General features: G+C 35.4%; 1 protein-coding gene across 1 annotated transcript in view; it reads left to right on the forward strand.

The window, feature by feature from the left end:
- Window positions 1-16948, forward strand: part of LOC150078671 (translation machinery-associated protein 16) — a 77344-nt gene that overhangs the window by 43446 nt on the left and 16950 nt on the right. The window contains exon 5 of the mRNA XM_090382227.1: window positions 9010-9158. Coding sequence (XP_090238353.1) covers window positions 9010-9158 — 149 coding nt within the window. The remainder of the gene's footprint in view (window positions 1-9009; window positions 9159-16948) is intronic.

Consider the following 16948-nt stretch of genomic DNA (forward strand, 5'->3'; position numbering starts at 1 on the left):
TTTGACGGAAGACCACAGGAGGCATTGAATGGATCATGTTGGGAATGGTGGGAGGTGTTTTACCAAGATCATTAATACATGAGTTGGAAGAAAAATGGGATGCTAGCAGGAGAGCTGTATCCTTGGCTGAAGTTCAACAGAACCATCTGGTTTGGACAGAGGTGGGAGCAGAGATGGGCAAAAGTTGCGGCCAATAGCTTTGGCAAGAGACCAGAATGCTCGGCTACCATTAGGGCAAGAAGCAAGTTTTCTACCCTTAGCCTGTTCAAACTCTAGTTTGGACTGATTAATAACTGCTTTACAATTGTTCTGAGCTTTGGTGTAGGCAAAAAAATGAAACTGGAACATTAGAAACAAGCCAATTACTTTATGCAACATTCTTCTCTTGAACAGCCTTAGCACATTTATTGGAAAACCAAGGTTTAGTTAAAGGTCGAGATTTTAAAGTGAAGTGTGGGATAAAGGATTCCATTCCTGCAAAAATAATTTCACTGACACGATCTATTCAAACGTTGACATCAGAAGTATTGAAGCAGTAATCTGACCAAGGAAAAGAAGAAAAAAAGTCTCGCAGGTCATCCCATTTTGCATTCTTGTAATGCCAAACAACACAAGGTTGGAAATAGCCATGAGATAAAGGTTCCATTGGAGAAGAGACAACCACCGAGTTGTGATCTAAAGGACCTCTCAATTCGACCATGTACTTAGAAGGGTTGTTTGTGAGAAAAAGATCAAGCGTATTGGCTGTATGATTAGGATTATCTGGTATTCTTGTAGGTAAATGAACAATCTGTGCAAGGTCATTAGTAATTGCAAAAGCCTCATCATTTCGACCAGCTGGGTCGGTGTGACTAGAAAATGGAAGCCAGCTGGATTTGTGAATATTAAAATCATCAAGGAAAATTACCTCACTGTTAGGAAAGTTGGACTGGAGAAAGTGAAGTTGCAAAGAGGAAGTCAAAGAGCTCCAAGTGATTAGTGGAATTGGGAGAACGGTAGAGACAACAGATGAATTTGACGCAATGAGGTAGAGAGATTTGAATGAAGCAGAGAAGATCAAAGGAGGAGATTCAAAATTGCGAAATCTCTGACAGGGAATATCAGAATGGACATTGCACAAGTACCACCTTTGAGGCGAAAGGAATCATACATCGAATAATTTGGGCATCTGAGATGAGTAGTAGTTGAATCAACTGAGATTCTGTCAGAAAAAGTACATGGGGTTTGGCAGACTGCAAGTGGAAATGGACATCGTTGAGATTAGAATTGAGACCACGTATATTTGTGAAATGAATTAGGAAGTGCTTGCGAGGTTTAGATCTTTTCACAGATAAGCTTGCTCTATTAGTTTGACAATTCATGGTGTATTCAATAGTAAGAAAAAGTGGGTGGGACGTGCTGTATGAAGTAATGAAATTTTTGGATATGGCGTACATAAGGTAAGAATATACCCAGATCCTTGACATAACGTGGCCTCGACAATGCTCTCCGCATACACACTACTCGGACTCACTCCAGTCACTATCTGGCAGAGTAGAGGTAACAAGATTATACACTAGCTGATCCGGAAGCCTCCTAGAGTTACCAATAGGTTCGGTCCGGTGTACTAACTAGCAGCCGGCCTGCGAACGCAGTTTTAGAGCTGTACCCTCGAAATGTAAGGAATATTGGATCTCGCCACGATGTTCATCATAACCTCAAAAGTCATCAATCATACTGCATGATGGAAGAGATAGGGAATGGTTGACTGGAACTTAGCTCTAGAGACTAAACATGGGTTCCACCACTTCAAGCCTCCAATAAGCAAAGTGGTGGTATTGCACCGGTTGATGAGAGTCATCTACCACCTAGTACTGCCTTGTAACATAGAGGGGCGCGTTCCTCCATGTGGTGTGGGTGCCACACCTCGACCCCTGCTTACGTTGTTTCACACCTGGGTGGTCACTCACCATGTACTTGTGCATTGAGGTTATACCCAGGATTACTAACAGTCCCACCATCGTGAAGGTGCAAGCAGAGGATTTGGCTGTCACAGACCGTCCGGACTTCCCCGAAATTGGGTCCACTTGACTTGAGTGTCACCCGAATATTAGTTCCATCAGCGTTTTAGACTCTCAGGTAGCAAGTGCAGCTTGTCTGGTAAATCTGAGAGAATGTCTGTGACAACCTCAAGAACCAAGTTCTTTGAATGCTTCCCATTTAGAATTCAACGTTGTTAACATCATCAGTTTATCCCACTGTACAGAATTTAAAAATTGTCTCGACCACTGTAGTCACCTTTATAAAAGCAAAAGCCTTTCCCTTTAGCCTTGATGGTAGTTACATCTTAAATAATTCCCACATTAGTACATTGTGATCACTGTCAACCAGTGGTTCCTTTATCTGCAAATTCTTAATGCATGAATAATTACTGCTGATAATCAGATCAAGAGTATTACTCCCTCTGGTTGCCTCTCGAACGTGTTGCTGTAGAAAACAGTCATCTAATAAATCCACAAAAGCCTTGCTAGTGTGTGTGTGTGTGAGTGATCAACCCACAAATTCCAGTAAATATCTGGGAAATTAAAATCCCCCATTATATGACACTCTAATTTACTGGCCCACTCTATTTCTTTGTTTATTTGCCCATTATACTCATCAGATTCATTAGGCCTATAACACACACCTACTCTCGTTTTTCCTTTCCCAGTGCTTATGTCACACCAAACAGACTCAACATTGCATTGTCTACCAACATCAGTTGGATGCACTTCCTTAGATTTTGTGTTTCTTAACTACCAGCATAACCCTCCTCCCTCCCTTCCTTCCTGTCCTCTCTATCCTTTCTGTACACATTGTACTCCCCAAATTCCAGTTGTGCACTGCTTATGTCTGTGTGACACCATGTCTCTGATATCCCAACAATATCCGCCTTTGATGTCTTGACCAGCACTTCAAGCCCATCGAATTTATTAACTATACTCCTAGCATTGGTGTACATGCAAGTATACATGCACCTGTTTCTACTCTTGGTTACCCTAACACAGCCCATGTATTTACTTGTTCCACTATGACTCCCAGCAGTTCTGGAAATTCCCATTGCCTTGCTTTTCAGGCTGCTGCTCAATTTCATTTCAATAGATTTAATTCAAGAATCACTTTTACCTCTGCCAGTAGCTACTGTTAATCTATTAGTCCATGTATCCCCCCAAGGTAGCAGTTTTCCGACCCACCTAACTCTGCCTCGATAACATCAGCAAATATTCTTGCACCCTTTCTATTTAATTGTATCCAATCGCTGTAGAAGCAGTCTCTCCCGTTAACAAGCACAGACCAGACTGAGAAAAATTCTACCCCTTGAGCCTTGCACAGTCTCTCCAGGGCCAAATTGATCGACAAGGCTGTCATCATATACTCCCTCCTATTGTGTCTGGGCAGAATTGCAGACACTTTCAAATTCAACCCTAACTCACGGCTTTTTTTACAGATGATGAATTCAAAAGTGAACATGTATTGAATAAAATTTCAGTAGTAACGAATATGCTCAATAGTGAAAGAGATTAGTATATATCCAAAGGTAGTTTGATGAGTAGATTTAGTGCAAATAATACAAGTAATACTCAGTTGACTGAGGACAAAAGGTAGAGTTGTCAGGTACCAAATTGTTTGGAACTGTAAAGTAACTTTAATACTTGAAAATCCAAGACCCGTAGAAAATTGCATTTTCCTACATATATTATTATCTGAACCTGAAAACATAATCTGAAATGTCAATAAAGCCACAACATGGGAAGTGAATTATTATTATAAGTACAGTAAAATCTCGTTAATACAGACTCGTTTTATACAAAGTACAAATTAGATAGTATGAATCAGAGCTGTAATACTCAATATGTTCTACGTTGATAATAATATTAGTAAATTAATAAGAGGAGTTCACCTCAATATAGTACGTGGAACACTTCCGTATGATACCCTCCAGAAATTAGAACGGAAAAAACGAAAAAATCGACAACTTACCGGTACATTAAAGTAAAATATAAATAATCAATTTAACACAATTCAAAATCAATTCAAAACAATTAAAATTCAAATTAACGCAATTAAAAGAATTAACGAAAATATTCAAAACGATTTTCCTTCCTGAAGCTGACAATGCTTTTCGACCGACTGTCGTGATCACAGGAATGAAAATTACCGAATCAGGATAAACCTGCAACTTAAATAGTGATTATATGTCTTCGCGCATGCGCGTAAAGGTCCACGCATCGGAGATCAAATATGGCCGCCGAACATTAACAGAATTCTCGTGTAATTTAATTTCAACGGTTTCTGCAATTAATAGTCGCGTATAATTACGTTGAACGTTAAGTATTTTGGCCTCGTTAAATAAAAAAGTATGTTTTTCGTTAATGGCATGAAAGGCTAATTCTGACGCTGCTGACCGAGAAGCACGAACTGAGGCTTCGTGTTGATTTACACGAATATTAAGAGAAAACTGCGTCGAACCCTGGTAAGACGAGTCGCAATCACCGCAAGAAATGTTGTATACTAGATCATTAATTTGTGTTGCGAACGCGGAAAGAACCGAGCGATTGTTCAGTATAGTGTGTAACTTCCGTATAGGCCTAGCTATAATTTTAAATTCGGTATCTTTAAAGAATCTGTTAAGTTGTTTGTGCCACTGTTCAACATATGGGACAGAAATAAAGTATTTTTTGATATTACTATTGCTGATTGGTGTAGTATTTTTTTATCCTATCCTTAGCTTGTACCCTAATTCGATTTATTGTGTTAATGGGATAACCCCTGTTCAAGAATCTGCTAGTTAATATTTGTATTTCTGAGTCCAAAGCAGAATCCGTCGTTGAATATTTATAGGCATTTAGAAATTGATTAAAGATAATCGATCTTTTGTAGGTGAACGGGTGGTAGCTATTATAATGAAGAAGCATACCGGTGTTTGTGGGTTTTCGATAGATGCTAAATTGTATTTTGTTCGAGTCACGGGTAAGCGTGAAATTTAGAAAGTTTAATGACTTAGTATCCGTATCTTCCCTTTCCAATGTAAATTTGAGTCTAGAATGAATATTATTAAACGAATGTAAAATGTCTTGGATAGTACTACTATCAGTAATAACTAGAACATCGTCTAAATACCTCCCATAGTATGTGATACGGGGACGAAAAGGTGTCAAATGTATCTGCTCAATCGTTGAGAGATAGATCTCTGACATTAAGCCACTCAGGCTCAAACCCATTGGTAATCCAAAAATTTGTTTGTACACCTTGTCTCGAAAGGTGATGTAGTTAGCCTCAGCTAATAGTTTAATTAAGTGAAAAATTTCCTTAATGGGCAGCTTCGTATAATTAATCGGTGTCGAGTTTTTATTTAACATATCCCAAATAATATCTAATGTGTATTCAACGTTTACATTCGTATATAATGAGGTAACATCTAATGAGAATAAATTGTCATTGTCGCCGAGTCTACAGTCTTTAAGATTATTAAATAATGTATCGTAATTCTTAATCCCAAATTGTATAACCTGTCTAAAAGGTTTTATAATGTTATATACATGTGTGGCTAAGGCTGAAAAATCCGAGTTCCTGTAGGAAACAATAGGTCGAATCGGAAATCCAGGCTTGTGTAATTTTACCTGACCAAAAAGTGCAGGAATATTGTATGTTCTGGACTTCAATTCCTTCAACTGAACCATAGTAATGTAGTCGTTTTTACGATATGTGGTTAACGTTTTATTGTATTGATTTACCAAATTTGTAAACAGTGCCGGTTCCACTTCACGATAAGTGGAGGTATCAGACACAACTGAATCTAACTTATTAATATAATAATGTTTATCTAGTATTACCACTGTATCTCCTTTATCTGCCCTCTGTATAATAATGTCCTTATTTTCTCGAAGTTCTCGTAAAGCTGAACTGTCATGTGTATTCAATTTAGGAAGTCGCGTTTCTTTTATGTTATTTACTACTTGGTTAACTTGTTGAATAAATACATCCTTTTGTGGAACACTACGAAGTCCAAATTCAATATCAATTACGCATTGTTTTTTTGGCAGCTTTCGAGGTGGTAAATTATAATTTAATCCTTTGGATAAAAGTGAAATCTGGTCCTGCGATAGTGTACACGAGGAAAGATTTGTAACCTGTTGATATGTTGATTCGTTGGATACTGGGTGAGGGGGTGTTCGTGAACTAGCCGACATATTCTGTGGTAGTGCGTTATGTGTCTGTGGGGGGGATGTCACCCAACTCGTGTGAACTTGGTCGCAAGCTCGCGACAATGTGTTAGAATTCGCATGAACGTGTCTTGAACTATTCGATAATGTTTGCAACTTATTAACGTGTCTGTTTTTTATTTCTGAGGCTTGTGCTTCCCGTCGCAAATCTATGGAGGTCTTCAATACAGACCAATCGTTCGGATGTAGATAATTTTTTAATTTATCGCGAAGCTTCCTAACCTGGGAAAGGTATTTTTGTTTATCCGAATATCGAGATTTTAAGGCAAGCTTAACAATATTACGTGATGTCGCCAGTGATAGTTGTTTTATGCCTGAAATTTTTTGATTTAAATTCACCCTGGCAAACTTCGGAACGATGTTGTTTTGAAGGCAATATTTTAGGAAAGAAATATGGTAACTTTGGGCCGAGTACCTTAGTGTAGATTTAATGTAATTTTGTACCAAGCCATTCAAAAAATCTCCCATAATTGTGTGTATCGATTGTATACTACTGGAGAGACAGGAAGTGAATGAAATAGTCAATAAGAGTTTGAAAATTAATTAGATAGTATGAATCAGAGCTGTAATACTCAATATGTTCTACGTTGATAATAATATTAGTAAATTAATAAGAGGAGTTCACCTCAATATAGTACGTGGAACACTTCCGTATGATACCCTCCAGAAATTAGAACGGAAAAAACGAAAAAATCGACAACTTACCGGTACATTAAAGTAAAATATAAATAATTAAATAATCAATTTAACACAATTCAAAATCAATTCAAAACAATTAAAATTCAAATTAACGCAATTAAAAGAATTAACGAAAATATTCAAAACGATTTTCCTTCCTGAAGCTGACAATGCTTTTCGACCGACTGTCGTGATCACAGGAATGAAAATTACCGAATCAGGATAAACCTGCAACTTAAATAGTGATTATATGTCTTCGCGCATGCGCGTAAAGGTCCACACATCGGAGATCAAATATGCTTCAGGAAGGAAAATCGTTTTGAATATTTTCGTTAATTCTTTTAATTGCGTTAATTTGAATTTTAATTGTTTTGAATTGATTTTGAATTGTGTTAAATTGATTATTTAATTATTTATATTTTACTTTAATGTACCGGTAAGTTGTCGATTTTTTTCGTTTTTTCCGTTCTAATTTCTGGAGGGTATCATACAGAAGTGTTCCACGTACTATATTGAGGTGAACTCCTCTTATTAATTTACTAATACAAAGTACAAATAAAATAAAATCTTTAAAAAATGTTATTCTTATTACTGTATTATTAGACAAGGCTTTTTTTGTTGTTTTTATTATTTTATTTTATTAATTTAAATTAATTTATTTTTGATATTATTATTATTTATTATTATTCTTAGATATACAGTATTTACCAAAAAAAAAAAAAAAAAGGGCAAAATTTTGACACTTTTAGGGGACCTTGTTACTACAAACCTTGTTATTACAAAACATGAAAATTTAAGTCCTTTAACTTTGTATTAACAAGATTAGACTGTAATTTCATTAAGGATTGTTAAAACATGTCGTGTATACATGTAGAAAGTGAATACTTAAAATGTAAAAACTTAGTGATTAAAGAAAAAAAAAAAGTAACCATTCCAAAGAAAATAATTCCATAGGAAATCACGTTATAACTGTTACTTACCAAATAGTGGAAATCCCACCATATAATATTACAACTGTACAAATACGATTAGAACTGACCAGTTCACAGTAAATTATAACTAAATTTATTCCTGATAAAATAGGAGACTATATTGAAACTGTATTTTCTAAAATAGATAGGGATGTTATTATTAATTAGCTTATTGTAAAGTAGTTGTAAAGCTTTGGTGAACATCACTCTTTTGTGGTGTTCTGGTTTCCATATCCTTCAGTGTATACACATCTCTAAATGTTTATAGGTTGGTTTAACTCTTCATCTGGCTTAGGATGTACATTTCTTCCAAATGTACAGCTGTTTAAAGTATCTGCCTCCACTTTGGGAGGTGGCCAACTTTAAGAAAGTGCATGATTCTGTCACTGCATTATGAAATCTCCATTATGGGGGGAGAGGAGGGGGTATAGTATTGGGAGGTATCCATTAAGGAGAATTTCCTTGTATGTGTTTTTTAATGGATTATCAGCTTATTACAGTGACAGTGCCAACCGAAATGTTTTAAATGAGCTCTGTTTGACCTCACCTGATTGGCTAATCTCATCTATCATTGTACTGATAAAGTTGACTTATCTAAAATAAACATACAAGATCCAGATCACAATGTAGAATAGTTTTGCAATTAGCATAAGCTGCCTGTGAAGTCTTTCTTATCTTTTTTTTTTTTATGAAAAACCCCAAACACGAAAGGTATCAAAACCTATAGTACTTAGTACCGTGCATGGGTTGAAGGAGAAGTATGGGGGGAGGGAGATGCCGGAAACTTTGCTCTAGAGACTAAACATGGGTTTCACCACTTCAAGCCTCCAATAAGCAAAGCACCGGTCAAATTTCATATTAATATTATTAGGTTTCTGTCTAGGCCTCATGTCATCTTACTTACAAAACTGCAAATTTTATCTTTTCTTCGATAATATATAATGTAATTTGCCGATAGCAGTGTTTCATGCTTATCACTTGTGAATGAAAAAGACAGTATTGTGAACATAAAGCATTACTAATAATGTATATCCCCTTGTCCAAAAAGATTGAACTACTATTTTAGATATAAGACATCGTTTATCTTATGTTTTAATAATTTAATAAATTATTTCTAGGTATTTACATAGGTTTGATGCAGAATTAGAACAGATAGATATTATTAACAGTATCAAAGGTAGAAAAGTTAATCAACATACTGGTAGGCAAGATTGTATTCGATTCAAGCTAGAACGGGAGAGGGAAGAGTTTGATACATGTGGGTTAGGTAAGTTGATTATAATACAGTATATCAAATTATATGTTTATTATAATACAGTACAGTGATCGCTGTATTGTGATCACTGATAATGTTATTGCTTTTATTAAGTCCTGATCAGACTTACACGAATACATAGAAAAAGCCGATTTTTATTGTAATTAGTGCTTCCTTCTGTTTTTGTTTATTTTTTTGCATTCAGGTTTATGCATGTGGAGTGGAAGTGATTATGTATTATTCTGATTTGTTCTTGAACTCATACATATTGTGTGGCTGTCAGTGTCATTACTCTTTGGAACAAAGTGCTATACAGCTCTCCTACAAATCTGACTGTTTTACAGTAGAGCATTAACTTTTCTAATTTTTGATTTTAATATATTTTTTTAATAGTTTGTATGGATTTCCAGGAACATTGACAGTTTCATTTTTATTGATAACTTTTTCTTGAAGAAATAATGGATAGTCAGTTTTTTTTAATGTTTTCTTTCTGTGTACTTTCATCTTTATGTACAACTGTATTCTACTCTGCTTCAGTAAACAATACAGAACTGCTGCATTCTTGTTTCATCAGTCATTGTTATCAATTAAGCTGTCCCACAGTGATCACAATGTGTTCATCCATTGTATATTGATTAAAATACTGTGTGCCATTAATCATTTAATCTGTGTGTGTGTGTGTGTGTGTGCGCGCGCGCGCACACACACACACACACACACACACAATGATAATAATAATGATAATAATAGTTTCTTAGGTTTGTAATTAATTTTATTTAATATCTAAAATGTGTGTATCTTTTGTGTGGAAAGTAAAATCTTTAGTGTTTTATTTTCAAAAGTTTGTAAAATAATGAAAAGCTTGCAGTTTCCAGAAAATTGTAGTCTATTTCTTAACATAATCATCATTAACTTTCAAATGTTTATTCTAATGTTGGATGAGTTAACAGTGTTAACTGTTATGTTATGTTGTTATTTAGGAGCATTAGCAACTAAGGCCATATTGCTCTGGGGATATGCGGTGGTCATTCCCTGGCCTTTCCGCATCCTCCATATTTGGTGGTCATGGGCTCGAACCTCGGTTTAATCAAGAAGCGTGCGCTATGCACTGCCACTCCTGCCCACCTGGCTACGGAGGCGCACACTGTTAACAACGTTGTCTTGCTGCTGATGTCCTTCATGGCAACAAAGTGGTTCACTTGTTGCCATGATCTGATGTGATCAAAGTTCTCATCCTGTCCAAGACAGAATCCTTGAAGGCTGTTTTAGGTTAGTGAACTGATCTTAGACAGGGGTAGTAGAGATTTTCCCAATGAGTTTTTCAGGCTCAGTTTCTTTGTTTGTAGATCAACAAACAACATCCCTTCTTGCAATTTACAATCATCATTGAAATAATGAATGTATGCCATTAGAAGGGCCTTATTGTCAGCAACTGTGGTTTCATCAATCTGAATAGAAAATTTTCTCATTTTTAGCTGGTCAATTAACTGCTCGTCAATGTTAACTGACATCTCATTGATTTGGCTTTGAATTAATTGAATTGTTGCTCAATGGCAATGCTTTTAAAATACTGGAAGGGTTTTGATGCATCACTGTTGAAATTACAGTCTGTGATGCTGGCCGTATAACAGTCTCAGCAACTGTATGAGCACTACCAGTTTTTGCAATGATTTCTGCAATTTTATAAGACGCAATAATTCCATCGTCATTTGTTTGTGTGTTGTTCTTAAATAAGGAAGTAACAGTGTTACGTTGCTCAAAATTCTGCTTTAAATTTTTAAAATATTCAATATGTTTATCAGGATGTTTCCTTTTTAAGTGATCTAAAAGTCTTGGTGGTTTCATAGCCTCATTTGAAAAAGAACTATTACACATAAGACACATAGGCTGCCTTGAGTTGAATGGGCTTTCAATAAAACCACAAACCAGATAGATATTCATCCAGATACTGTCGACACTTTGTTTTCAGCACTTGATATGATTGATGATGGGTTGAATAACTACAAAGAATTAATAATAAAATATAAACTATTTTTATTTAACTCTCATAGCCCATCTCAATCACAAAAGCACTGTGGATCAAAAATAAACAACTTCCACAAGGAAACAAATCAATTCTAATTGTTGCTGAGAAAGTGGAAACAATAGACTGAAACATTTTCTCATCCCATCCATGCCTCATATATTGACTAATGAAACCAAAGAATAAATAAATTAACCACACTGCTGCCGAGGTTGTGGCTGTTGGAACAGTGCAAACACCAAGGATTACAGAGACATTGCCTCTGAAACACTTAGGCATTTAATGCCTATGAAAAGCAAAGGTGGTTGGATTACATCATGTCCACTATCTTCCTTTTATCAAACTTTCTCATTCACTCCTATATAAAATATACCTATATGTTAAAAATCAGTTGTCTCAGGAGTAAAGAACACCCAGTGAAAGAAATTAAATAATATTAAGGAATAAGATGTCGTCGGGTAGGGTTGAACTTTGGAGGGCCACAGACAATTGGCCCTCCACCAAAAAAAATCATCACCCATGATTTTTTTTGCCCCTTTGGGGGCAATATCACCCTGTTGAGAATTCCTGTTCTAGAAACTCATTGGTATACCTCAAGATCTAAAAATATTATGAATACTTAATATACTTGAGGTGCATTTAAGTCTCTTCTAACACTACAACATAGCAAGATCCAATATTCTTTACATTTCAAGAGTAGAGTTTTAAAGCTGTTTTCTTTGGGCAGTTGCTATATAGTCAACCAGACCAAACCTGTTGGTAATATTTAGGAGGCATTCTGGGTTGCCTCTACTCTGCTAGCTGTGACTGGAGGGATTCAGAATATTATGTATTTTGGGAAGGTGTGGCAGGATGCATTAAAAAAAAGAGTATTCTCCCATGTTAAGGAACTGGGTAGATCTTGATGTGTGTGTGTGTATAATATAAAAATTTCTGAAATCCTTGCATGTTATACTTCTTGCATTCCACTTCATGCTGTTAATCCCCCCCCCCCAAATTTTATCATTTATAACATTGCATCATGAATAGTCAAACTAGATAAAAAGAGCCTCCCAAAAACTTCATAATTCATTTTGCACACACAATCTCATTTTTCATTTCAGTGATGTCCATTTCCATCTGAGAGTGGGAGTAATGTACATACGAGAGGATTGTAAAGAGTACGATGAGGGTCTCTACAAATGGGTTGGACAAGCAAGTGTGAATGTCTTATGGATGACTTCAATCTGCCCCTAATTGATTGGAATGTGGGACGAAACTCACCATGAGGAGCAAAATTTTTAAATAAACTAGATAATTATTATTTGTACCTGCATATTAGAGAAAATACTAGGGATAAGAATATTCTACGCCTTATCCTTACTCACAAATCTGATGACATCATACAGCCTACAGTACAGGAACTATTGACAGGTAGTGTCATACAATCATTAGTTAGAAGATGAAGAAAGACGTTGCAGTAGTTAAAGGTAAAGGCATGAGTTTTAATTTAAGAGAAGGAGGCTATAACAGTTTAAAGCATTACATGGCATCTTTTAATTGGGCAGGTTGCAGAGGGAGGCGAATACTACATTCAAATTATAAATACCTTTAATGCAATAATCATAGAAGCCTTGAACACATATATACCATTGAGAAAATATAGCATTGGGTGGATGCCAAGATGGATTAATACAGAGCTGGCCATTCTAATAGAGCAGTAATAGATAGCATGGGAACAGAGTGATGAAAAGTACTGAAGCCTACAACAGCTACAGGTTAATCTCTAATAGTACCACAGATAAGGGAAGCCAAGACTGATTACACTGGTCAATGCATAAAATGTTACAAAAACGAAAATACCCAACTTTACTAATTTTATGCTGCTGAACACGAAAATCATATTAAAATTTTTGACTGGCTCTTGTTTTTGAATTACAGTTGGGGTCTCATATTAGCAAGTTACTCTATTATCAGATATAACTTTTGGCAAAATGCATGGCAGCACCACAGTTTCAGTATCACTATACTTTTATCACGTGATCGGAAACTGTCACCTCGCTCTACATCACATGATAAGTTGTTGCCACAAATGCGTCTTCAATTCTATTGCAGTAAACCTCAAATATGGCTAGGTACTGGGTGATTTGTTCTCTGTGAGATTCCTACTTTTTTGCGATTAATATGTGGAAAGCCTTTTGAAATGTTTTGGTTGGTTTTCTAGGAAATGTTAAAGTTGTCAGCTTGTGGAAGGTCTCATTGCTTCTTACAAAACAATAGGGTGCGGCATGTCATTGAAGATGCATTTCTTGCACTCACACCTAGATTTCTTCCAGCCAAACTGTGGTGTCATCAACGATGAACATGGTGAGCGCTTCCATCAAGACATCACAGCAATGGAACAAAGATACAAAAACAAATGGAGTGCCACCATGTTAGCCAATTATCGTTTTGCTGAAAAGGGATGCTCCAAAGCTGAATACAAGCAAAAGGAGAAAAGGTCCAGTGTCTGATACAGGTATGTTCGTAGCTACATCTTATCGCCATATAAACAAAAAATATATTGTAAAAATATTTTTAAAAAAAAACTACTTTTTTTAAAAACGAGAACCAATCTCCCATTTTGGGTGTTTAGTACCCCAAAAGCTATAAAGTAAACTTACTTTCCATGCCCATAACAAGATATGACCCAAAATTTGTTGTTCGGTGTTATGAGAAAGCGATGGCTAAGAGAGCAGTGAATGGGGACAAGGAGTTTTTCATGTGTTTGAAAACAAAGAAGAAAAAACGAATCAGATCAACCCTTTTGTACTGGGTGTGGGAAAGTCTTAGTTATCCAGCTGATGTTGCTGTGAAATGAATAGGTACTTCATTTGTCTTTAATGACGAAGTGCTCTTCATGTTGAAGAGAGGCTCTGCGAGTGAGGCTGAGACAATATGAAATTAGTGATTTTGTAATTGCTGATGACTGTTTATTGGATAAACTTTTGAGCCTAAAGGCAAGTAAGTCTCTTGGAGTTGATGGCATATATACCCAGTAATTTTGAGGTAAATGGCCAGAGAGAGTATTGAACCATTGAGGTTAATTATGAGGGTATCATTGGACTTGTTAGAGATTGCTTTGGATTAGAGTGGTGCCAGCATAAAATTAATTCTAAGTGTGAAGTTTAACTATAGACAGTCTAGTCTGACTTGAGTGTTAGGGTAAATCTTGGAGGCAGTAGTTAAGAGTATGATACAGAGACATTTAGATAGAAATGGTATTCTGAAGGATATACAACATGGTTTCGTTAACAAAAATCATGTGTAACTAACCTGGTAAGCTAAATAAATATAAAAAATGAATAATAATAAAAAAAAAAAAAAATATATATATATATATATATATATATATATATAAACCAAAAAAAAGTAAACTACCTATATATTTCCCTCTTCACACAGGTAACTGAACTAACAGGCAGCTGAACTAACTATTCAGCTGAACTTGAATTTTTCCAAGCTGTGTCTCAACTACCCATGGAAGTAACTTATTCCAGTAATTAATAACTAGCTGGCCAAATCCTGTCTAAATCTGTTTCCCCATAATTTTAATTTATGGCTGTTAGTTCTGGAATCATTTATAACAGTAAAAATTTTGCAACTAGGCCTCCCACTCTAAGACCTGCTTGTAGAATGGGAGGTATATGTGGTATTATGACCTCCCTATTTCTGTAAGTAAACATTTGATAAATCATTAATAGAATGTCATGGCCATGTTACCATATTACACTGTTTGGAAAATCACATCTGACTGTATTAACTCTTAAATCCTTTTCTTCCTTTATTACTTTTAATTCAATCCTATCAAGTATAATTTATTTTTAGGTTGTTATTCCTTAAGTGTAAGCCTTTGCATCTTCTTCATTAAAACATGCTGCCACTTTTCTGATCATTCTTGAAGTCATACTGAAGGAGTCATCCTGATCATTAACCACTCTCCCAATCTTCACGTATTTGCTAATTTTGACATAATGCTCTCTATCCCTTCATCAGTCTAATTTATGAAAATCAGAAGAACGGTGGTCCTAGAACTGATCCGTGCGGGATCTAAATCTAACTTTAGATCAACCTGAATAGTAATCATTAATAATAACTCTGCTTCCTGCCCTGTAGCCACCCTGTGATTCATCTTGGAATCTTACTTGTGATTCTAACATGTTCCAGTGTACAGTAACCTGTCATGATGGACTGAGTGAGATGTTTTGCAATCTCAAAAAATTCTGTTGCAAGCTGATTGATAATCTGTTTCCTATTGCTTACCTAAACTTTCATTTACATAAAGCTGTTAATATTGGCAACCATAAAAAACTTTTTTGGATCAGTTTAGCCTTAACCAAATCTTTAACTAAATAAACCATCTGTTTCTCTGATTACTTTTCTTCTTCCTTCTGGTCCCTTTTGTTTGGGTATGTATGGACATATTGACATGTTGTCTCTACAGTTTTCTATGTTGGAAAACACTTATCTTTATCCATGATTGCTAATTGCAGGATTTTATGCATGTATAATGAACACTGTAGCCCATAGTAGCCCATAAAAATATAGTGTCCACTATATTTTTATGGTTATTTTTATCGTTATTTATTTCTTCTCTTTTAGGTATATACTCTTTGCAATGTGGTTTCTAACACAATACACCCTGGCACTTACTAGATGTCTTTCTAAATTATTTCTCATTAATTTTGAAAAATTTTTTTTTGACACTGAGATCGCTAGTATGCACATTGTGTATCGGTTTACAGAAACTCTCAAAGATAATTTAGAAAGTCTAAATACAAAGATAATAAAATATAATCAATTAAATTTTGAATAGCCAATTAAAGAAAGATGTAAAATAATATATATTTTACAAACCACACATTATTTATATCCTTTTGCTTCCTTTACTGCTGCACTGTGCGTTTTGGAGCATTAGACCTACGATAACTTTTGTTATTTTCCTTTTTCTGCTTATTTTGCTTCTTAACAGTTGTATATTACTACTATATATATATATATATATAATGTCCAGGGACTGTCACTAGTATGGATGGGAACTTGCTCACCCGGATAACCCGAGCACCAGCTATATTTTCTTCATTCATATACTTGTCTACTTTCCTAACGCTACCATTTTTCCATACTCTTAGCTATTAGTGTAATACAAAGGCAGGGGTGTCTTTTTCTATCCTAATTACCTACTTTGTTTTGCCTCCAGTTAGCTAAATGGTTATAATATTACTTATAATCTGGTTATAAATATATATATATATTTCTGCCTTTAACCTTTATCTATGCTCAACAATAACCTTTGTCTACTTGCAACAATAGCCTTTGGCTACTCTTAAGCTTCTGTCTGTTTGTTCTTTTTCATTTTAGCTTTAGCTCTAGCCTGAGTCTTTGTTCATTTTTATTTCAGCTTCAGCTCTAATATTAGTTTCATTGTTCATTATTGATACTATTGTCTTGTCCTCTGTCGTGTCAACCTTAAGTTACATGCTGGCATTTTTTATATCTTACATTTTTGTATATAAATTCCCCCCCCCCCTCGACATCTATACTGTATTTTGATGTAATGCTATTTTGCCATGGCATATACTTTGTTAGAAACAGAGGACACTATATTGTTGTCTTGTCGGACACTTCTGATGGTTGACACTTGAAATGACACCAGGATTGTGCGCTACGACAATATATTAATGTATATATATAGTATAATTTTATTGATTTATTTCTTTATGTATGTATTAATTCGTTCCCTTCTTTTCTTGCTTCTTTC

This window comes from Mastigoproctus giganteus, chromosome 10 (assembly GCF_048544385.1).
Source record: "Mastigoproctus giganteus isolate SK-2022 chromosome 10, ASM4854438v1, whole genome shotgun sequence".
NCBI lineage: Eukaryota > Metazoa > Arthropoda > Arachnida > Uropygi > Thelyphonidae > Mastigoproctus > Mastigoproctus giganteus.